Below are 23,812 nucleotides of genomic sequence, written 5' to 3' on the forward strand. Positions count from 1 at the left end.
ATATACCAGACAATTGAAGTAGAAAAAAATAGAAGAAAGCAACAACCCACCACAAATGGATATGTTGATATGGGGGAATGCCTTACTCCGCACAAGCATGGGGAGTGTATGAGGGGGGGATGCCTTCCTTAAGCATGATACATGGGATTGGGTATGTGGGAAACGAAAGACAAAGAGGGATAAAACAAAGTACCTGTATTTGTCCCATACGTAGCTGGCTGGGCAAAAGCACTTTGTTGATAGACAGAGTGGGGTGTTGAGCCTGCCTGAGTCCTGCTTGGTGGTTGGACCTAAAGACAGAAAACAAATGCTTTGGATAAGTTACAAATACTACATGCTATCCAATATCCAATGGTTCTTGCTCTACAGCTCTGGTATTCAAACATTTTCACCTACTGACAACAATCTCCACCATCATCGTCATCTCTGCGACTCTCCAGTGGCAGATGTCTCAGCCAGGGGGGGGGAGGAGGGGGGTAAAGGTCTAATGGGACAAAGTATCCCCCTCCCACTTGGGAAATCTTTATACAATTTTAAGGGGCGGGGTGATAAGCTGAAAAAAATGTTGTAGTTTTCTAACTTTTGAAGTTAATTTATGTTAAAGATTTTACCTCAAATATCAGCAAATTCTTTTCATTTCGAATTTTGGCAACCTTTGAAAACCCCTCCAAAAAGCTTTTGGAGCCCTAAAGAGGGCAGCAATACCCGCTTTGAATAGCAGGGCTTAACATTACACATAAAATGTTAGTGGTTAAGTGATGAAAGACATGTTTTTGACATTTATATTAATTGCATGCCAAAAATGTAGATAAAAAACTTTCATATTAATGTACATTTTCTTCTGTGCCGGCTTAAATATTGTCAACTTAATAAATACGGTGTTGAGGAAGCTTATTTTCAACTGCCGATGAAAACTTGACCAACCTCACCCCTGAGAGAGCTAATTTAAATAGTAGACAAGAGTTTGCAATTTGGGAACCAACTGAGAAGAATTACAAACCGTGCTGACAGCTGGGAACACCGGGTACGACAATCCAGGGGGTAAAATGCTGGCACCAGGGTAGGCTAAACCACCATAGGGTAGACCTCCATAACCAGCTGTAGGGTAACCTGGAGGCAATGTCGGGTTCAAGAAAGGTGTCTGTGTTTGAGCCTGGGTCTGGTGATGTCCTCCCGCTAAGGAATGAAGAAAGTCTAATGATGTGACCATGAAGTGAGGCAATCAATCATTAATTTGATAAATATCAATTTAAAGGTTTCCCTGGGAGTCAAATTTGAAGCAGTTATTTGTATAATTTGGTAACCAATTTGGGGCAATTCTATTGACAACTTTGAGCTATGAAACGTCATGAAACTGCTAATGCTTGTTATCAAGTTAAGAAACCCGCTTTGAGTTTTTTTAAATACTAACTTGACTTAGTGAGGGGACTTGATGATTTTTCCATTTGATTCCAAGGATCTGTCACCTGTAAACTTGTGTTTATCACATGACAAGATTAAACTGTTTTAGTTTGAAAAAAACATGACTAGTACTAAAACCTTTAACCTGCATTATTACTAGATACAAAAAGTCAATACAAACAGAAATTCAAAATTAACACAAACAGCTTCTTTAAGATGCTGGCTGTACATTATCTTATGCTGGTTGTACATCTTATCATAAACTATTCATTTTGTTTTGTCCTTTTGGGACCAACCTGATACCTTTCATGTGTAACACCCTGTTTCTTAACATTTTAACACAACTTCACAAGAGATATGTGCAAGCTCTTATCTGGCATGACCTTACAATGACTAAAAACATTCTTTGAATGACTTTTCCATGTTGCTCAATCAACCAATGAAAGATTCTGGTGAAAGTTTGAAGATGCAGGAGGAAGGAACAATCAACTCTCCCTAAGCTATGGTACCATTTGAGTTCCTATAACATACAACAATATTTACTCTTGGCATTTCATGCATCAAGAAGAAACTTAGAACACACAGGCTTGGCAAAACGATGTTAAATCAGAGAAACTGAGTTCTTCATATGATCTCAGAAGAACGAAAGTCATAGAATTGATCTCATCATTTTTAACATGACCTTCAAAATCCCAAATCTGGCACGACAGATGTAAGACAGGGTGGTCCAAAATTCCTGGCTATAATGTGACCATAACCGTGTACTTTGGCCCAACAGGTTTAGCAAAGTATCTAGATAAATCAAGTATCAGCTTCAATCTTCCATCTAGCCATGCAGACTGTGTACTTTATCTAATGCTTTTGTACTCATGCTACAAGTCTGCTATGTTTTCCCGGTACTCATTTTCATAGTTTTTTACTCCATCTCACAGCATTTTGGAAAGTTAGTATAGTTACTTAGCGTAAGATTTGGTACTCGTACTTGCACTAAGAGAGCCTTGTACTCATGACAAGGGGAATTCTACTTGTACTTAAACTGATCCTTCTATACTCATGTCATAAGTCTACTGAGTATCTCAAGGTACTCATTTTCATAGTTTTGTACTCCATCTCACAGCATTTTTGAAAGCTAGTATAGTTACTTAGCTTAAGATTTGGTACTCGGACTTACACTAATAGAGCCTTGTACTCATTTCTACTTGTACTTTAACCGATCCTTTTGTACCGATGCTATAAGTCTGCTGTGTATCTCACAATACTCATTTTCATATTTTTTTACTCCCTCTCACAGCATTTGGAAATCTAGTACAGTTACTTAGCGTAAGATTTGGTACTCGTACTTGCACAAAGAGAGCCTTGTACTCATTTCTACTTGTACTTTAACCGATCCTTTTGTACCGATGCTATAAGTCTGTCGAGTATCTCAACCTTTTCTATAAAACAGGTCAACTCTCCTGTCAGATCCCTTTTATATAATAATAATCATAATAATAATAAATGCAAATTTATATAGCGCCAATATCCAGAGGAAAACCAATGCTCAGTGGCGCTAGTGCTAAGGGAAGGCAGTCAAGAATAGATAAGTATTGAGTCTGTTTTGAAAATGTTAACGTTGGGTGCCGAATTGATGTGCAGTGGAAGTGAGTTCCAAAGAGTAGGAGCGGCATTAGAAAATGATTGTTGACCAAATGACTTGAGCTTCCACTTAGGTACATGGAGCAATAGCTGATTAACTTACCAGCTTGTTGTTGTTGCTGCTGCTGCTGCTGGGATGACAACGAACTGGCGACAGGTGAGGCAGCGTCGTTGCGGGTAAACTTGCTAGCTTCCGTCACGGAATACTGGGCTGTATTGGACAGAGGCGTAGCATCCCGTCCAGTATTCAAGGTGGTGGCAAGCTGCTGGTATTGCTGCAAATCATATGGATAACCCTACGTTAACGAGAAAAGAAGATCAAAACATTACCTCTGACATCAAACCTGGCAAATGTTTCACGACACAAAATTAGATTCGGTTATCTATAATTATACCCTCAATAGGCTCAAAACTATTAGTTCTAATTTTATGTAGAGAAAGGATCTGAAACGTCAAAATCATGTACGAACAGCATCACAGCTGGACTGTAACACTGGCACTGTTTGTGAAGATCTCATTGAAATATCAAATTTCATAAGTAGAGCTATCTACTGGACATAAAGATGACACAAACATTCAAATTATTCAGTTTTTAAGAAATTAAAATATAACAATAAATATGTCAAGATGCTCAATCAGAGAAACAGAGTTCTTCATGTGATCTCAGAAGAACGAAAGTCATAGTATTGATCTCATCATTTCGAACATCTGAAACGAAAGGTGCAAACTAGAAGTTTTCCCGAAATGTTAGCACGATAAAAAAAATTTAAAAAGGGGGCAGCGTGTTGCATTTCAACTGTATTTTGTGCCTAATCTGACAGACTCTGGTACATCACACCTTGTAATTGACAAATTCCAGCAAATAACTCCAGATTTAATTTTTAGGGTCTAACTGATCTAAACAAATGGTTGATTTGCTTTTATTTGTTACAACTCTTTCTTTATCTGACAAAGGAACCTTGATCAGGTGAGCATAACAATCCTTCTCAATGGAACTAACGAGTGGCAAACCATGTCTTCAATACCACATTTTTAAGTATTTCAAAAAGCTTCCGATCATCAGCTATCAAAGACTGTTTCCACACATTCAAACTTTTTCAACTTTACAAGAACAACAGTGAATATCAATTTCAAGGATTAAACAATAACCAAAACTGCTTAGTGATTGTTGTTTAGGTTCAGATTCTTCTCATGTTATCATCAAATGGACAAACTTCTCAGAATGTGACATGTCGATCTCGTAAAATAATTTTGCGAATCACAAATGGAGCCTTTGCCAAAGTAACCCTTTGTGTATTCTTGACTGATTGAAGAAGGGCAAGGAATCCAGTTGACAGGAGTAGTTGTTGTTATCTCTTTAGGTTTAAAAAGACTAAAGTTCCATATATCCTAACTCACCATCGGTTGTTGCATTCTCTGTAGCATCAAATCTTCAAAGTTGTAGAACTGATGTGCCTGATAAAGAAGTAAACAACATGTCAGTAAATTTTTTAAATTCTTGAAAAGTGACATGCAACCTTTGGCACCTGCACACCCATAGTACCAGGAGAAATGAGCTATGCATACTCATCTCATTTAACGACTCAACGGCGTAGATTTGTGACTAGTTCTAGGGCAGGTTACAAAGGAATGGCAATCAGTCTTAATCTCATTACTAAAATTACACTCTATTCTGACAACTGCCCAACCTCACACAAGTGCTACATGTTGTCTTACTTCTTATGTCGATCATTAAAGAGTTAGTAATCCACAATATTATTTTACAAAGTCAAGATATAGGAAGCCCAAGCCTCCATTAGATGGCCAAGGTATACCGTTACCCTGATTACCACATAAACAAGCTACAAGATTTAGCTTCAAATGCAATCAATTGTCATCTATGTGGTTGGTCTGTTTGGTAAGGTAAAACATTATGTGTAAATGCTTGCTTGCTATGTCAAGAGTGCAAAGTATCTACTCTGTCCTACTTGTGTGTTCATGATTCATCTCTGTGTAACAAATCTTGAATCTTAAAATCAAGAATTAACCTCATGTAGTTGGACACCTCTACATCAACACAACTATTGCCTCATTTTATATGAAGTTACTCTGTTTCCCCTCACATTCCCCTCTCCCATTCCCTACCATCACCCCAACCCCTTCTGACATCCTCCCCTTCCCCCTCATGCCATCACCCCCCCCCCACCTGCCATCTATCCCCAACTCTTTTTCTCAAGTCTACAATGCACATACATTAACATTGGAAATGAATTGAAATACTACAGTCACCACCAGACACAGGCTTCAACAACACATGTTTCAATCAGAGAAACTGAATTCTTCATATGATCTCAGAAGAACGAAAGTCATAGAATTGATCTCATCATATTTTAACATGTGTAAATTTAAATTCAAGTGCTGATCCTTACATGGTAATTACAGTGCAACATTTCATTAATCCTTTTCCAAGCTCCAATATTTCTCGATTTTACTATGAAGACCAAGGGTCTTTACCGACAATATCTCAGATGATGTATTTCGGTAACTTCTACCTTGGGCAGACTTGTTGTTAATGGGCAAAGAAACAAACACTGCATGTTCTATTACTTTACAAGCATGAAGGGAAAGAAACCTATTTATAGAAAGAAGCTTCACACTCCAATCAGCTTAGAAGAACCACTTCAGCATTTTTTCAGTGAGGCACAAGTGTTCATTTGATAAGCAGCCGTTTGTAAACGGTTCACTTTTTCCTGTCAATTTTATCCTCCAGAAATTTATCCTTCAGAAAGAGTGTGACTCATATTAAAACAGATCAAACTGTTTGACACTGCTAAAATATTTAACTAAAACATCAGTTAATGGAGAAAAGAACTGACTCCACTTGATTCTAAAATGTTCATGAAAAGATATACATCCAAAGCAAAAGTACATTTAGACTCAGGAAATGACTAAACATTGGTTATTTCTGATTTTTCATCATCATTATCTGGAATACAAATCACCTAGAACATGTCAACAAACTTGCACCGTATTCAGATTTTCAGTTCCAGATTGTATGGAAATTTGAGGTGGGAAGAAAATAAAAGCCCTCTTCAAGGGATTAAAACATTACGAAATAAACATCAAACTCACATATGCATTGACTGGAAGTAAACCATGCCCACCCATAATCAAGTGATGGTTGACAAAAGGCATTCCTGGAGGCAAGTTAGGCGGCACCTTATCTGGAGAGATAAAGACAAGTGTAGACCTCAGTCTCGACAAAGTCAAACAAAAAGTTGTATGTTTCAAAGTATGTAAGACAGTCACTAACTTTAGGTTGTGATATGATTAGATCACAATAACAGCATTACTCAGTATACAGCTCAAACATTCTACGGGAGTTGGCATAATGACTTCTTCTTTCATCTCAACTGAAAATACTATGTTCTGCAGTCAACACAATGAAGTGAACAAGACCTGCAAACCATTTTCCAAATTTCCAGGCATTTTCATTCAATTTGAAAGAAGTAAGCACTACATTTCTTTCTCAACAACCCATTAAAAGCAATGGATAAATATCCGTTGCAAAACGATGAAACCTTATGATATACATAAGATTTTTCATGAAGGCAGTTTTTTGTGGATGTGCACGATGTCCAATCAGAGATCAAATCCTCTTCACGTTAACTTCAGAAGAACGAAAGTCATGATTTAGTCTCATCATACTGGCTCTCCACCGACCGCACGCATTCATGAAACGGCAAAAGAATGATTCCTTCTACCTCAATTTGTGCCTGGAGAATCATCGTGATTTAAAGACACGACTCTTTGTCTTACACAGTAGTTACATAAAACGAAACACCAAGCTGAATTTCATGTTTATCTTTTCTTTAAAACAAAGGTTATATTATTTTAACAAAGAGAATTGTAAATAATTTGAAGATTTATGTTCAAACAGTTTCTTTTGGGCTTTAAATGTGATGGATTATACCACTGTAGAAGTCATGGCTGCAAACTTGACAAGTCTAACTTCTCAGCACTCATTAATTAGGTGTAAAAAAGAACCCAAGATGACTGAGAAACTATATCTACACTTGTACTATTGTTTAAAAGATTGTAAGACCACATTTAAATCGTCTATATCTGTAAGCTGAATTAAGTCTGTATGGTAACCCATCAATACTTGTTTATTTCTTAGGTAGAAAAAGAACTGGAGATAACTAAACTGTGACCAGCTGCAACTTTAGCATTATTGTAAATTTACTTGCCCCCATGTATTTAAAATATGGCAAACATCATTTCACTAAAGAGGGTCCAAAATTGGAGTCTCAAATATCTTTATATGGTATAAGATTTGTAAGACCAAATTGACATGGTGTGAAGTTACATGTCAACTGACTCCTTTCTATAGCTTTCAATGTAACCAATTTCCAACAAAGGTCCCATACTCAAGATTTCTTTATTCAAAATGTTTTCAAAAACTTACTTGACGGTTTGATACCACTTGAGGATATAGAACCGGACACCGACATAGACGTACTGAGAGCGGAGCCTATGTTTGTGGTAGATGGGAACCCTAGAGGGGTCGATGAGGTGGACGCTGACGAGAGAGTCGTTGCAATAGCTGAAATGGATGAGGTGGACGTTGTCGAGACACTTGCGCTGCCGTTCACTGAAGAAGGCCCTGAATCCAGGCCATGCTGAAAAGGAATCAGTCAAGTTCAATAGGACTTGCATGGGAATACAGAGAGGGTGTGGGGCAGGGGGAAGGGGAGAGAGATACAGGAAGAAAACAAGTGAATGAAAGTAGGCTTCTATGAAGATTGATAACTTGCCCTTTTCTTAAAACAATAAATTTATGAGGTGGTTAAATTTATCTCGCACCTCTTAAACACCTTGCTAACACAAGTCTTATCATAGTGAACTAGTAAGTTTAGCTTTTATATCTACCATATGATCTGAACATATAGGCTTAATTGCATGAAGGCTACGAGGACAAGTTAGCCAAAATTTAAAAGTTTGTAAATGGAGATATGAAACTAAATCCATATGAAGAGATATCCAAATGAGAATTTTTCCACACTTTCCAAACTTAACCTGGTGCACATTCAAGACTCAGAAAAAAAGCTATTCCTTTCCCCTACTTTTGCTGCTGGACATTTTCCCATTTTCAAGACTGCGTAGAAACCATGTCACAGGTAATCGCTTCTAGATGTTGCAGCGCAAGAATACATGTACAGATCTACGGAAATGACCGACGCAACATTGCATCAGGATACAGGAACAATGTACTCTGTATGAAATAACACTGCAGCTCTTACCTGGGATGGTCTTGTTTCCATCGGCCCTATCTTGGTGTTTGAGAGAGGCGATGTTTGCACACTTGTATGCGTCGACTGAGACGCGTTTGCACTTGATACGGAATAGCTGGAGCTGTTTGACGAGGGCAGCGGGCTGAGATTACTCGAGGATGAATAACCCAGAGAGTTCGTTCCAGCACCATTGATCACACTGGTGGCACCCATGGAAGTGACACCGCCTAAAGAGTTCGATCCTACTAGTGAGTTACTGCCTCCTAGAGGATTTGCACCTATCGTACTCGCTGGGCCCATGGAACTCGGTGCCCCCATGCTCCCACCTAGTGACGACGTCCCCGTTGAAGACAGCCCCGTGCCGAGTCCACCACTGGACATTGCGGGGTTCCCGTAGCCAGGGATGCTGGAACTGACAGTTACGGCACTGCTGGGGGTTCCATAGGAACCAGCCTGAAATGAAAGAGGAATTGATACTATATAAATAGTATAGTGCATTTTATTTATATATATGAAACTGAAAAGTATAGGAAAATGATAAAAAAATAAAAAAAGGCGTCTCAAGGGAAGACCCTCCTGCTCCACCCCACTGGGGATTAGGATACCATCAGTCACTGGTTCTTTTGATTTTAATGCCCTTGTTTATCATCCATTCTGTGCACCGCCTCATAAAATACCTGAAATCCCTCCCTCCCTCCCTTCCACATAGTGATTGCTTGGTTACTGGTTTTTAAGATGTCCTAATGAAATGTCCCACCTGTCGGCTCGTAGATAACCCTTGACCTCCTGGTAGTCCATATCCGGTAGAGGGCGGTAACACACTCGTTGAAATACCAACTGATGAAGACAGTGTGGTGGAATCAACAGCACCTGTGATGGCAAATTTCAAAGCAGCTTCTTTTAAGTTTTTAACTTCTTTAAGTTTTTAACTTCCTTTTGTTTTAAATTTTTAACTTTTTTAACTTTGATCGGCAATTTTGCCCGACCTTCCAAGTATTACTGAAAATGAGACTGCAATTGATCACACTGAGGCACTCTAACACTGAGGCACTCTCACATTGAGGCACTCTAACACTGAGGCACTCTCACATTGAGGCACTCTAACACTGAGGCACTCTCACATTGAGGCACTCTAACACTGAGGCACTCTCACATTGAGGCACTCTAACACTGCGGCACTCTCACATTGAGGCACTCTCACATGGAGGCACTCTTCTGGATTTTTAACACTACAAAGAAAGGTTTTAATAAATGAGCAAGCCATTCAAGAACTATTGGTAGCATAGTAAAACACCACAGTGAAATACTACTTAATGAACTTAATTGAAATGAAATATTGATCAAAGATAGTATCAGAGAAATTCTCAAATAAATATTTGTATTTTTCAAAGATGTTATATTGTGACATTTACTAAATTAAGATTGTGAAATATGATGCTTTCAGAATCACAGCATTATGTACAGCTTCAAATGTTTACTCCCAAAAGTTATTTCTTTTTTGTCTCAACTAAAAATACTGTGTTCTGCAGTAAAACAATGAAGTGAACAAGACCTGCAAAACATTTTCATAATTTCCAGGCATTTTCATTCAATTTGAAAAAAATAAGCACCACACCTCGTTCTCAACAACCCATTACAAGGAGTGGATAAATATCAGTTGCAAAACAATGGAACCTTTAGCTGAGTTTTAAGGAATGATATACACAGGATTATTAATGAAGGCAAATTAACGGTCTGAAATATCCTGTCAAGAATTTTTGTGGTTTGGCCCGATGTCCAATCAGAGATCAAATCCTCTTCACGTTAACTTCAGAAGAACGAAAGTCAAGATTTATTCTCATCATACTGGTTCCCCATCGACCGAAAAGAAATGCTTCCTGTTACCTCAACTCAAAATTCTTCCTTCATTAAGGTAGTGTTTTCCTTAAATCTTAAAACCATGTTATCTTCCTTAAACTATACTCGGTAGTATGTAGCTTCATTTTGTATCAACTTCCCTTTGTTCCAGATGCCAGAGAGTCTAATATGTTCACCATTTCTTACATTCCTTAAAGACAACATTTTTCTTGAATGCCAATTTAGGAACAATTATTACTGTATGTAAATTTAATATCCAAGTTTACTGTGCTTAAGAAACCCATTTTCCTTTTCTAGGTTTCGAATCTATAACAACGAATTACGGCGCCTCAGGATTGCAGCAAATTCAATGCAAAAATCAATCAAAGTTACACTATTGCTTAAGAAAATGGAAACCTTATCCACTCTGTGTAGGCAGTCAAGATTGAGGATAAATTGTCCTTACTTTCAATTGGACCATTGCTTGCTGTCTTCTGTCCTCCCATGTACTGTGAACTTTTTAATTCACTCTGTGTCGGGAGAGGTATAGGATCTGGGGCAAGCTACAAACAATAAAACGTGGATGGAAAATAGAATTAACAATTACTGGCCGAGATGAATATCATATGAACATGAATATAAGTCAGACAATTTCAATGAAACTTGCTTTGCTTTTACATTTTCTTCTCAGGTTAATCCACTGACTGATTAAAGTACCTGTTATGGCACATTTTTGGTGAATAGATGTACACTGTAGGAGAGATGTGTAGGTTTGGTGAATAGAACACCAATATGTACACTGTAGGAGAGATGTGTAGGTTTGGTGAATAGAACACCAATATGTACACTGTAGGAGAGAGATGTGTAGGTTTGGTGAATAGAACACCAATGTGTACACTGTAAGAGAGATGCGTAGGTTTAGTGAATAGAACACCAATATGTACACTGTAGGAGAGAGATGTGTAGGTTTGGTGAATAGAACACCAATGTGTACACTGTAAGAGAGATGCGTAGGTTTAGTGAATAGAACACCAATATGTACACTGTAGGAGAGATGTGTAGGTTTGGTGAATGGAACACCAACATGTACACTGTAGGAGAGATGTGTAGGTTTGGTGAATAGAACACCAATATGTACACTGTAGGAGAAATGTGTAGGTTTGGTGAATAGAACACCAATATGTACACTGTAGGAGAAATGTGTAGGTTTGGTGAATAGAACACCAATATGTACACTGTAGGAGAGATGTGTAGGTTTGGTGAATAGAACACCAATATGTACACTGTAGGAGATATGTGTATATTTGGTGAATAGAACACCAATATGTACACTTTAGGAGAGATTGTAGGTTTGGTGAATAGAACACCAATATGTACACTGTAGGAGAAAGATGTGTAGGTTGGTAAACAGACCATCAACATTGTAGGAGATGACAATGTATCCCTTAACAGATTTGGGGGCATTTAGTTAGAATGCAATCTAATTTGATGTAAACAACTAGTCGTCTGCCAGACAACCTATCGTTGTGGTTGTCTGATCCGAATCTTAGTTGTCTCAGATGACCAGATAACCATTGAAAATTTTCCCTGCTAGTAGTTCAATGGGCAAATATGATCTCATGAAGTCACTTAATAACAGAAACAATATACTCGATACAAATCAGTGATAAACCAACTGGTACATCTACTTGATTGAAACAACATCAAAATTCAGTTTGTTCAAATCAAATCGATTTTTAAACCAAGATGCCAAATCAATGCAACAATGAGTAGTCTCCGAGCTGGATGCAACAGTGCTTTACGGAGACAAATGTTACATTACCACCCCGACAAATTTTTTGTTTACCCTGTAAAGTATGTTGTACAACACAATGAGTGTGCTACCTCCATTGCATTTGACAAAATGTTTTCAGTCACTTTTCTGAGAGCCACCTTGACCTCCCATCTTTTCTAACCCACCACCACCTCTACTTCTACCCCCCACTTTCTCTCTTCCTGTTCCTAAGCAGTGCGTATTCAAACTAAGAAGCCATCTTACTTTTTGACTTGGAACGTTTTGGCCGTGTCCGTAGGCTGCTCGTACTGATTGGTCCATAGAACTAGCTGGCACAGAGGATGGAATGCTGTTTGACATCCGTGAGCTCCCAATGCCAGTTGAATAGGCTGAATCTGTGACCTTTGCATTATACGATGACATGTGACTTGCACTTGACTTGGTATCGTTCACACTGTAAAGAGAGAAAAGAAAAAAAGATCCCACTTTCATCAGATAATGATCAAACCCAGCTAACAAATCAAAGGCTTTAAAACTGCTACATTTACACACTATCCAGTTGGTATTCCAGATAAACTCAATCATCAGTATACAATGACAACTTCAGAATAGACTTAAAGCATCTACATGCTTGAAATGTCTTAATATATAGCTGTGCTTGCTCTAGAGTCAATCCTTCACCCTGTGGGCAGATCCCAAATTGGGGAATATTTGTAGCATTTGTAGGGATTTTATCCACTCTGCATGTAGGGTGCAAGCCTCGATTTAAAGTATGGTCCGTATAGTTTGGATCTTACCCATAGAGAATAATATCGATATACCATCATTACATAATGAAGCAACCATGGATGGTAAAAGTCAAACCATTTGTGGACGACGGATCTTCGGGACGAAGCTTGGAACTTACCCTAGTTCATTTTTCTTCTGAATGCATCTCGATGGGGCCTCACCAAGTCATATTCCTTAACATATGTGTAGACCGAGGCTGCCAATATTGATGCTATTCATTCTACTTGTACAAAGGCCAAGTTCAACACCACTTTCATTTTTTTTGAAAACCAACTTTCTGTGCAAAAATTGTATGTGGAAATACCTCTTGAACTTCAGCTGAGGATATATGAAATGAGGGTAAACCTAAGATGTGTTTGTGAATGATTGAAGTTACCTGAAAGCCCCAGATGATAAGTCTCCCTTCGATGACAGAGAGGACCCTTGGATTACTATCCCATAGTCTGTGATGGCAGGGTCAATATTGATATCCATTGCACCAAACTGGACGTCCAAAGGACCAAGGCCTCTTGCTGATAAAGGCATCTCCACTGCAGATGGGGGAAACTGAAAAGAACAACGGAACAACCATCCAAACGAAAAAATGAAATGAAAAAATAAATAAATACCTCCATAAACATGCTAGGCAATTAGTACACACACTGTTAGGACCTACATAAACATGCTAGGCAATTAGTACACACACTGTTAGTACCTACATAAACCTGCTATACAATAAGTACACACACTGTTAGGACCTACAAAAACATGCTAGACAATAAGTACACACACTGTTAGTACCTACATAAACATGCTAGGCAATTAGTACACACACTGTTAGTACCTACATAAACGTGCTAGCTATACAGTAAGTACACACACTGTTAGTACCTACATAAACGTGCTAGCTATACAATAAGTACACACACTGTTAGTACCTACATAAACGTGCTAGCTATACAATAAGTACACACACTGTTAGTACCTACATAAACGTGCTAGCTATACAATAAGTACACACACTGTTAGTACCTACATAAACGTGCTAGCTATACAATAAGTACACACACTGTTAGTACCTACATAAACGTGCTAGCTATACAAGAAGTACACCTACATAAACGTGCTATACAATAAGTACACACACTGTTAGTACCTACATAAACGTGCTAGCTATACAATAAGTACACACACTGTTAGTACCTACATAAACGTGCTAGCTATACAGTAAGTACACACACTGTTAGTACCTACATAAACGTGCTAGCTATACAATAAGTACATACACTGTTAGTACCTACATAAACGTGCTAGCTATACAATAAGTACACACACTGTTAGTACCTACATAAACGTGCTAGCTATACAGTAAGTACACCTACATAAACGTGCTATACAATAAGTACACACACTGTTAGTACCTACATAAACGTGCTAGCTATACAATAAGTACACACACTGTTAGTACCTACATAAACGTGCTAGCTATACAAGAAGTACACACACTGTTAGTACCTTGATAATCCTGATAAATAGTTTCTAATCCATTTTCTATTAGAAATTAAACATTTACTTTTTTACTTTTTTTATTTTTACTAATTTACTTTTACAAATTCTCTTACACAGGCTCTCTAGTGGATAAGCAGTTTGCTAACAGTTTTATTTTATTTAGAAATAAAACAAGGTAGAAACCAGACAATGTGAATAAACTCTACAGTTAAAGATGTAGCCCCACACTGCTGATTACTCACCTTGCTGTTTCCAGGGGGGAGTTTTTTCCGGGTAGGTTTTGGTTGATGATGGGTCCGAGGTTGTTGCGATGGTTGGCTGTTTGGCATTTGGGGAGCCCTGCTCAGAGATGACTGGACCTGGCCGGTACCAGCACTCATCTATCAAAAACAACAAAATCCAAATGCAAGCAATTACCTGACTATGAATGGCAAATATGGAAAACATCTTTTAGTTTACATCAGTTCATACCCTAAGGCAGCCGAGTCTTATCTAACGTGACAATATTCAGGTGGCCAGTATGACTAAATCACTGTGTATTTTGACTCTTGGCAATAATGTGCATAAAAGATGAGACATGAGGGTGCTTCTTGTTGTTATGATGGAAGTAAAAAAAAAACATGTTTTCATCAAGTTATTATAATATTTAGGCCTGCATTGAGGAACTGACTTCAACATCAATGTAGATTAAAACAAAGAAATCCAAAGCTTTGGTGTAGTTTAAAAGGTGAATATTTTTGGAAACCACAATAGATAGATGTAGAAACATTAATAGCACACCGATTGTTTTCTATTGTCTTGGACTATGTTACATCAAACTTCAAATTCTGCACAAAGTTATCATTTAAACATTGGACAGCTGCGTGTTAGGACCATGGAGGAAACTCAACGATGTCAGTTTCTTACCTGCGAAGAGGGCTTGGGTGGTTCTCCAGAGGGGATCGTAGGGGGTGTTTGGTAGGTCTGGAACTGACTGAAGATGCTGGTATCTTCTTTGTTCGAGGAGACGGGGAGGGTAGATTGCGAGGCAGAATGCTGTGTGGAATTCCTAAACAGTTCTGCAATGTCAATGCTGCAAGTAAAAAAAACAAAATCAGACATTAGTCTTAACTTACTACAAATGGGACAAAAATGTAGACAATTATAAAAACTAACAATGTCCATAACATTTTTTGGACCTGTGTGATGGTTTAGGTAAGTCACATCAACTTTGAAAACAATATATAATTCATAAATTTGATTGTGACATCGACAGGAGCTTTGTCCCGCATTAAATTTCCTGGTAAGCATGCAAGCACTCTGCAAACCCAGGACCACTGAGACTATGTAACAAAGTTAATGCAATGGATATATAAAAGAGTTAACAACTGAGATGGGATAGAAGGTTCCTATTTTCTAACCATGTAGACTGATTTTTCAATTCAAGGGCATGGAAAACTGAAGCGAAGAAACCGCATCAATGGATAGTACAACATTCAGTGAATACTGCTACAGTCAGTTTATTTTACCAGGTGAACTAGTCAGAACAATGATTGTCATAAAATAATGACTGTAAGACAAAGAGATACTAATTTGTATTTCAACTTTCTAGCCATTTTTTACACATCTAGAATTGTTCTTTTTTATTCTGTTATTATGATTTCATAAGCGGGTGATCATGGTCATTCCAAACAATATAATACTGCTACAGTCAGTTTATTTTACCAGGTGAACTAGTCAGAACAATGATTGTCACAAAATAATGACTGTAAGACAAAGAGATACTAATTTGTATTTCAACTTTCTAGCCAATTTTTACACATCTAGAATTGTTCTTTTTTATTCTGTTATTATGATTTCATCCCTTTAAACATAAAATTGAAAACAATGCAAAAAATATATAATGCCATTTTCTTCAATGAAATTGGTTGGAAACAGTTATTCCAGCTTTTCATGTTGTGTCATTATTAGTTGAGATCATATTCAATGCACTCTCGAGCACCTACTTAAAGTCATTTTAGAATTTCTATGTTCTTTATTGATTGAAGAGTAAAAGTAATGTCAAACTCTGACACAATACTGTGGTATGTTTACCCTCTACCTCCTCCCCCCTTCCTGTTCCCCCACCCACCCCTCTCTCCTTCCCTAATAGGTGAGGAAGTATACCCCATCGTTACCTGCGAGTCATTTCAGGCATTCCTGTGTTCTGCTGGGAAACTGAAGTAGTGTAGATGGAGGTGGACTGGAAAGTGTCACTTCCACCAAAAGTTGCACTTCCCTCTTGGCTACTACGCCCTGGCGCATACGGTGCTGCCGGGGAGGTCGTTAGTGGCGGTTCAGACGTCGGTGGCGCTGCGTCGATAGAATTGGCGCCAACCTCATCAGCCGCAGAGGCAGTAAAGACTTGCGAATGGGTCAGCTAGTATGACAAGATAATAAAGTTGTTTTTTTAATTTCTCTAGAAAAATATCACCTGATAGTCAGCGATTGGCGCAACTCCCACATATTACACACCATTTAACTAACATTGACATTGTCACCTACAATTGACTAAAGATTAAAGAAATGATCAATTTGCCCAATTTGTCAAGGACAAACAAATGTCAGTGGCCCAATTGACAATGCCAACATCACTGCAAATGGTGATGAAAGCCCAGAAAGAAGCAAGCAAAGAGCTAAGATCAACTTTGTACTAAAGATAGTTGATCTCCGTAACATGTACATATCCTTGTAAAACTTGAAGCATGGGTAGACTTACATCTCCCGTCCACTCTTCGGCACCCCAGTCTTCCTTCCTAGCTGATTGTTCAACGTCATCCCAATCTGTGTTAAAGAATATTCAGAGATTAGCGTCTAGTAACGACACAAAATTTCACCTACGGGTTACCAAGACTAAGAAAGTAGATCAGCTAAAGTTTCAGATACTCAACATCCTAAGTAATATATTGCCCAGAAATCTGAGAAAACCCCAGAGTTTGCCTTTCCTTTTGCTTTGAAAATTTTACATCTTTGCTGGTTTCCAGCAAATTGTTAGGTTTCTTCTGTGGAAGATGCAACTTCACGTCTGCTCTAGGGTAACCCCTCATCTTAACCACCATCCCTATTTCTGTACATTTTATAATACTGCCATGCACTGATGTTCTACAACTTAATACTGACCTCAGAAATCAACCATTGTCAGGTCAGTCCAGTTTCAAACTTAGTACATCTAAAGCAAATACTTTAAAGCAAGTAAGTCAATATTTTACAAGATCCCAATTCAAGCAAAATACACATTTGTTCAAAAAGTTACAAACTACAGATATGAAAAGATACAGCTAACATCATTAAAATCATAAAAGACAATATATTAACAACTATCAAACAATTTAAACGTGCAGGTCAACCAAATGTTACCCTTACTTTAATTTATCAAAAGCTCTAAAATGTTGGATATGGAAGTATGAAGCTTATCCTGTCATTCAATATTATGTTTGAAAGAACATCTTTTTGATATCCATAAAAGAAATGAAGTAATGGGTTGAATAAAGGGGCCTAAATAAGGGTGTTGATGTAATCATCAACTTTATCCTACAGGAACAGTTCAGAAATATGACATTTCTTAAATGCTAAGATGCTGCAAAACAAAACATACAGTAAAATGCTTCAGCATTCACTCTCATTCTCTCTCTCTCTAGATCAATCCATAGATCGATTTATCTTAGAACCATATCACTATCAAAATAAAGCGACTTACTCTCTTCAGGAGGATTTCTCCACACGTTATCTCCAGAATTGAAGGCATCGTTTTCTACGGGTTTGCTGTTGCTGTAAAGAAAGATGAGGAAAAGATTTATTTATCTCTTCACAAAGCTACATCACCTTAGAGATGATGCAAACCCTTCGCAAGTACTAAGAGAGTCTCCGATAAGCCTAAGACTAGCAATGCTGTTACTAACTTGACTCAAAAAACCATTTGGCCTGTGAAAAGTGTAATCTCTTCTCATTTACAACAATAGGCCAGAGGGTTTTCAAGTAAGTCGTCAATAACCGGCAAAGTGCAAAACAACTTCTGTCCAAAGCATATATTCAATATGAACTACAGATTAAGATAAAATGACAAAATAACCTCACACTCCCCCCCCCCCCCCTTCCACAAAGGAAAAATTTATAAATGTTTCGATGGTTGTGGGAGTCACAGATTAATTTTGCGTCTACATAAACAACCTAAGTGGACCACACATACTGGCCATGTTAACTCAATCTAAATCCTTCATTAATTTCTCACTTTAATCATAAAGATTTGCTCAGTTCTCTAAACTAATATATTTGGAATATTCCAATGGAAAGCATAACGAATATGACTTGCAAGTTCATCAAACAATCTAACTGCATTGGAGTACACCTTTACTTAATCTACTTCAACAAAGTACCAACATTCTCAAAAGAAAGAAATACTTACTCAGTGAAACTGGAATTTGTAAAGGATCGAGCTCCGCCGCCCCTGCTGCTTCTTGCTGGTCCGTTCATTTCTGAAACAGAAAGCACAGAGTGAACCGTTTCTCTTAAAGAGTGGAGAGATCTTAACAGCTCTGGACAGCAATACCTCCCATTTCAATCAAAGAGCAGACAGAGTGATTAGGATCCATCAGAAAACAAACCTTTTATTCCAACGAAGCAATATTTATAGATTATAATTCTATTCAGAGGAAAATTCTGATTGAAAGAATTGTATGCCAGCTTTAATAAGTGATATTTTCACAAAGTAATATTTCTTTTAAGTTATTTCTTGGCTCATTGCCCCGAAAGGACCGAATTTATCACCAACGGTCTACACCGTCATTTGAAAATGCTGCTTGTCAACTGCAACTTCCCTTGGACATCATCAGGCCCATCGCTAGCTAAATTCGTTGCCAATCTGCAACAGATGTATGTTTGGACTTTCTCTGGACCTCCATTCTCTATGTCATCTTGGCCGGCAGTATAAAGTTCTACTTTAATTTGGTATTCAGCATTAAATCCAATCAAAACTTCATTTATGGCCATGAAGTTCAAACATGGAGCCAAAAATCATATATTCTATATTTTGTTGAAAGATGATAAAAATTTCATATCAACGGTAGAATGTTCGATATAGGGAAACACTGTACAAACAACTTTAAGTAAAATATTCCTTCTTCACTTTTGTTGCAAGTCTTGAGAAGCACACCGCCAACGTTTGTGAAAACGACAAGATCTGTGCTTCTAATAAAGGATACGATATCCTCAATGACACATGGGACTTATTCTTTGAGAAAAGCTACTAAAATTTCTAAAATATCATTGACAAAAAGCAAAACGATTGTGATTGTACATTAAAATAAAGTCCAAAGCTATTACATGCAGCATGAACACAACAACACTCTCATTAAACTTTTTATCATATCTTGATTTTTAAGTTATGAGTTTCACTACATCACCCTAAAGTTATGTGCCTAAGTTATGTGAATAGAACTCACCACCGTTCCTTCGTCCCCTGCCTCTGCCGAAGTCTCGGTCTCCTCTGTACCTGTCACGACTACCTCCATCGTATTCTCTACCCTTTCCTGAAGAAAAAAGAGATGTACCAAAATACTGTCTGTGCACCATAGAGATCTTAAAAGACTTTGGAACAAAAGTGTTTCTGTGTACTTTCATAGCATATATAGTTTCCAGACAGTTCCTGGGACCCTTACCCCTCACCACCAAGTATGATTTTCTCAAAGCACTGCAAGGAGAACAAGTAATACTCTCTCCTTTCCTTGGTTTCCCTCTTCAAGAAAAAACTATTTCCTGCAACATCAGTTACAGAAAATTTCACTTACCTCTTGCCATACGAGGAGGCAGGGGGCCACGGCCACCTCTTCCCTTTCCTCTGTAACCACCCTCCCTGTCACGGCGCCTATCTGGATCCTGTCCTCTGTCCCTGCTTTCAGAGTCATTATTTTTGTCACGATCACGGCCACCCCTCCCCCGTTCCCTGTCTGGTTTACTCCCACGGGCACTGATGTCTAGGTCCGGGGAGTCCAGCTGAGCCTTGCCAGAACCTCCCTGTTGGTTCCTGAGCTTACTTTTCTTGCTGCTTGTGGTCACCCAACCATCAATCTGTACAAAGACATATATTGTAACAATTTTAAATACAGGATATCACTTGAAACACTATATATCCTGTGGTTATAAATATTTGGGGTTCTTACTCATCATCAAACAAGGTCAATTGAAGAAAACACCTCCTTATAGGGCCAAAGTACCACACTTTCAGCCAATTAACACCATTGTTACTACGAGAAAGAACTAAACTGTGAGACGAGTGGCCGCTATTGCTTTTATCAGTACACGTCTCCACGGACCTCGTCTTACTCTTGGATGTTTCTGGCAGGAGTAGTAAGGAGCATTTGAATTCTGTTTAGATGCTTGGATTGCTTCACTTTGCATTGCATCAGTCGTTCCTTGAAATATTCTTCCTCCCTCTTCCACAAAAGGATGAGGAGAATGTCTTTACCAACTTTTAACTTCAGTGACTTGTAACTCTTTCTGGCAGTCATACTCACGGATTTGTTTTCAGTTTCATCCCTCTCTAGGAGCATGTTGATGGCCTGTTCTGTGTCGTAGTTTGCATCGTACAGGACGACCAGAATCTCATCTTCTGTTCTATTTGTCAGCTCTTTTATCTGTTGGACCTGCTCTTTGATTTTGTCGTTATCCATTTCAGTACTGTCTGAATATATCATGTTGGCCAGTCGAATCTGTTCTGCTGTAGCCTAACAATCAAAATGAGATAGAATAATCTTGGTCAGATGCAACATGGCTGTTGACAGCTCTTTTAAAGTGGATATCGAGGGTGGTAGCAGGCCTCCACAAACTTTCTTAAAAACTACTTGTAATTGGCGAACACGACTAACCTTCTACCCACCAAAACACAAAATTTCACCTGTCACTAATTTAATAACACTGTTTTAGTCCATGCCATATTTGCATAAACTTGTGTGTGAAGAAATACTAGTTCTGTGATATCCCCCCAAATGGAAGAAGATATTTCTGAGCTGTTTGGGGAGGGTGTTCATGACAGTTATTTCTTATTTCTCTCACATTACTAATGATGGTAGGGGTGTGCGTCTCTTTAAAAGTATCCCTTCCTTGGGTTCTTACCTTTTTACCGGCTGGGGGCTCTGCGGGTACAGGAATTGTGGGGGATTTCACATTCTGTGCTTTCTGTTGTGAGCCTTTATCCCTAGGGCCTCCGCCCTTGGTATTACTCTTTGTTGAAACCATTTGTGAACTGTACAGTATATACAAGGTATATACAAATTAAAGCTGAGGAAAAGAGAAAAAAAATCTATGTGGCATGTTGGCTATATAGAACTCTGCAGTGCTCAAGGGTTGAAAGCTCTCTGAAATATGTGGTCCTTGGTACCACTTTGTATGTTCAAGCATATATTACAGTAATTGTACTTAGAGTAATAGTCTGAGGATAAAACAAAATAGGTGACATCTTCAGTAGGATGTAATCTCTGAGCTCCTCAAAGACTGAACTGAGACGATGCAGGAATTAAAATACTTTAATGATCCATCACTAAAAAAACAATTGTCATTAGTTTGCACAGTATACAGAGTACATGACGAGTCAAAACTTGATCAAGCAAAGAAAACCTGATTGGAAATCAGTTATACATAATGTAAGTAATCTGATCACAGCAGCAACCATGATGCAGATAGCTATATTGCTAATGCCATCCAGAGGGACTAGCTTACAGTAGTTGCTTTAAATATAGAGGCAATGTTTCAAAATCCAACCCTATCAAGGCTAAAAAGTCCTAGACTTTGGAGGTAATGTCTTCAAAATAAATTGTGGGATTGTTCTTTTTCCCATATTTTTTTTTTTTTTTTGGGGGGGGGGAGAGGGGGAATGGAATCCTAAAAGAATATAATTCCTTCCATCCATTAATAAGGCAAATCCATGAATGCTTCATGATGAAATGTGAATTTGCCTAAAATTATGATGTGCAGTCATAATTTGTGTTACTGGGCTAGGCCAAAATTCAAACATCACTACACCTTGATAGACTTAAAATGCACATTCTATACAAACTCTGTTCTGATGGAAAAGGAACAGGTCTGTAAAAATGGGGAAGGGAAATTAAGCTAAATTTTTGTCTACAAAAACTGCAGCACCTAGTTTAGGGATAGACTAATATTAATTGTAATGTGTGTAAACAAACTGTGCTTGACTGTCCACATTTCCGCTGTTATTATAGGGCTAGGATCGTCTGTCATCAAAACTTGGTTTGCTCCTTCTGACAAAATCCCTATTGACAAAACTGTTGACGAGCACTGAACCACCACAATCGGTGCTTGTTTTAGCCCTGAATAATGTAGACATAGACTATTCTAGACCTATTTGATAGATTCAAGAACAATTACTATTTTGCTAGCCTTACACAAAGCCAAAGGTTAGACCTAAAGCTTGGGTCTCGCCTTAGCCTAAGTGAAAATGTCTAACTTGTCCAAGTTGTAACGTTAGGCTAACGTCACGATAAGCCTAAGGCAAGTTACATTATGCTTCTTACAATCATTTACATTTGAAAAACGGCCATAGTTAAAAATGCTGTTTGTGATCAATATAATAACAACGTTCAAAGTCTCAGTTCAGAAAGAAAATTTACCATATGGTTAGGCCGTTACTGAAAGATGTGGATTGATTTGCAAACCACGCTTCCGCAACTGAGCTGAGTTTTGTTGTTGTGTTGACATTTAAACCTAGGATATATATACACACAATACAGCCTATACTCAGCAACACGCAGAGGTGAGTGTTAATCGTAACGCTGAATGGAGTTAGTCATTGCGATGGTATGGGCTAACGAGATATGTGTGAATCGAATACGCAATGAGTAACTATTATTAGTACTGATTACGATAAGTACACGTGCAGTGATGAATAATATACTGAAATTACATCCTTACGAGAACCTAAAGCATAAAAATGCTGCATTTAATAAAAAGCAGAAGTTTATGTATATTCTGGATTGAAAGATTCGATATCATATAACAATCAAATATTGGTAAAATCCGTCGCCAGTTTGAGGCGAACGCATCTCTACTTACCTTTCCGATGTGCAAACGAAGATCGAAAACTGCTGCAATGTGAAGTACAAAGGAAGAGGTCACGTGGTTAAGGTCATTCGTTTCAGCGGTAGACTGGACGTCATATCCGGGTGGGTTGTTAGCACTGTAAATGTACAATTCAGTTTGACGGTCCCGATGCATTTTTTAAGGTCCCCGGCTGCAAAGACAGATGTGTAATAATAATAATAATAAATGAACTTATAAAGCGCTAAAATCTACGAAGTATTCAATAGCGCTGTACAACCCCTAGAACGCCAACTTGAAAAAATGAGTCTTCAAACAAGACTTGAACTGACTGAGAGTGGGAGAACTCCGCACAGATATGGGCAGACCATTCCAGAGCTTGGGCCCGGCTGATGGAAAGGCACGGTCGCCATCAGTGGCGGAGCGTCCATACAGTCAAGGGGGCGGATGCCCCCCCCCCCCCTTCCCTGACGGACTCAAATGGACTGCTGGCGCCCTTTTCAGCTTTTTACCACTTTTGACTTATTCGAGATTATTTACTTTTTGATTG

General features: G+C 38.3%; 1 protein-coding gene across 4 annotated transcripts in view; it reads right to left on the reverse strand.

The window, feature by feature from the left end:
* Window positions 1-23,406, reverse strand: part of LOC139979219 (uncharacterized) — a 34,605-nt gene extending 11,199 nt beyond the window's left edge. For 2 of the 4 annotated variants that reach the window (XM_071989976.1, XM_071989973.1), the window contains exons 1-22: window positions 23,278-23,406; window positions 21,322-21,486; window positions 20,724-20,933; window positions 19,998-20,277; window positions 19,653-19,739; window positions 18,617-18,686; window positions 17,912-17,982; window positions 16,934-16,998; window positions 16,353-16,594; window positions 15,103-15,268; window positions 14,439-14,576; window positions 13,085-13,254; window positions 12,184-12,373; window positions 10,612-10,708; window positions 9,067-9,179; window positions 8,319-8,762; window positions 7,484-7,697; window positions 6,148-6,239; window positions 4,435-4,491; window positions 3,140-3,332; window positions 1,001-1,194; window positions 194-290 (exon numbers count right to left, since the gene is read on the reverse strand). In XM_071989976.1, the coding sequence (XP_071846077.1) occupies window positions 194-290; window positions 1,001-1,194; window positions 3,140-3,332; window positions 4,435-4,491; window positions 6,148-6,239; window positions 7,484-7,697; window positions 8,319-8,762; window positions 9,067-9,179; window positions 10,612-10,708; window positions 12,184-12,373; window positions 13,085-13,254; window positions 14,439-14,576; window positions 15,103-15,268; window positions 16,353-16,594; window positions 16,934-16,998; window positions 17,912-17,982; window positions 18,617-18,686; window positions 19,653-19,739; window positions 19,998-20,277; window positions 20,724-20,933; window positions 21,322-21,444 (3,313 nt within the window). In that variant the 5' untranslated portion in view covers window positions 21,445-21,486; window positions 23,278-23,406. Of the gene's footprint in view, window positions 1-193; window positions 291-1,000; window positions 1,195-3,139; window positions 3,333-4,434; window positions 4,492-6,147; window positions 6,240-7,483; window positions 7,698-8,318; window positions 8,763-9,066; window positions 9,180-10,611; window positions 10,709-12,183; window positions 12,374-13,084; window positions 13,255-14,438; window positions 14,577-15,102; window positions 15,269-16,352; window positions 16,595-16,933; window positions 16,999-17,911; window positions 17,983-18,616; window positions 18,687-19,652; window positions 19,740-19,997; window positions 20,278-20,723; window positions 20,934-21,321; window positions 21,487-22,835; window positions 23,028-23,277 lie in introns of those variants that run through there. The other 2 variants (XM_071989975.1, XM_071989974.1) reach the window with 2 other exon arrangements.
* Window positions 23,407-23,812: the final 406 nt, after the last annotated feature.

The sequence above is a fragment of the Apostichopus japonicus genome, chromosome 13, assembly GCF_037975245.1.
Source record: "Apostichopus japonicus isolate 1M-3 chromosome 13, ASM3797524v1, whole genome shotgun sequence".
Taxonomy (NCBI): domain Eukaryota; kingdom Metazoa; phylum Echinodermata; class Holothuroidea; order Aspidochirotida; family Stichopodidae; genus Apostichopus; species Apostichopus japonicus.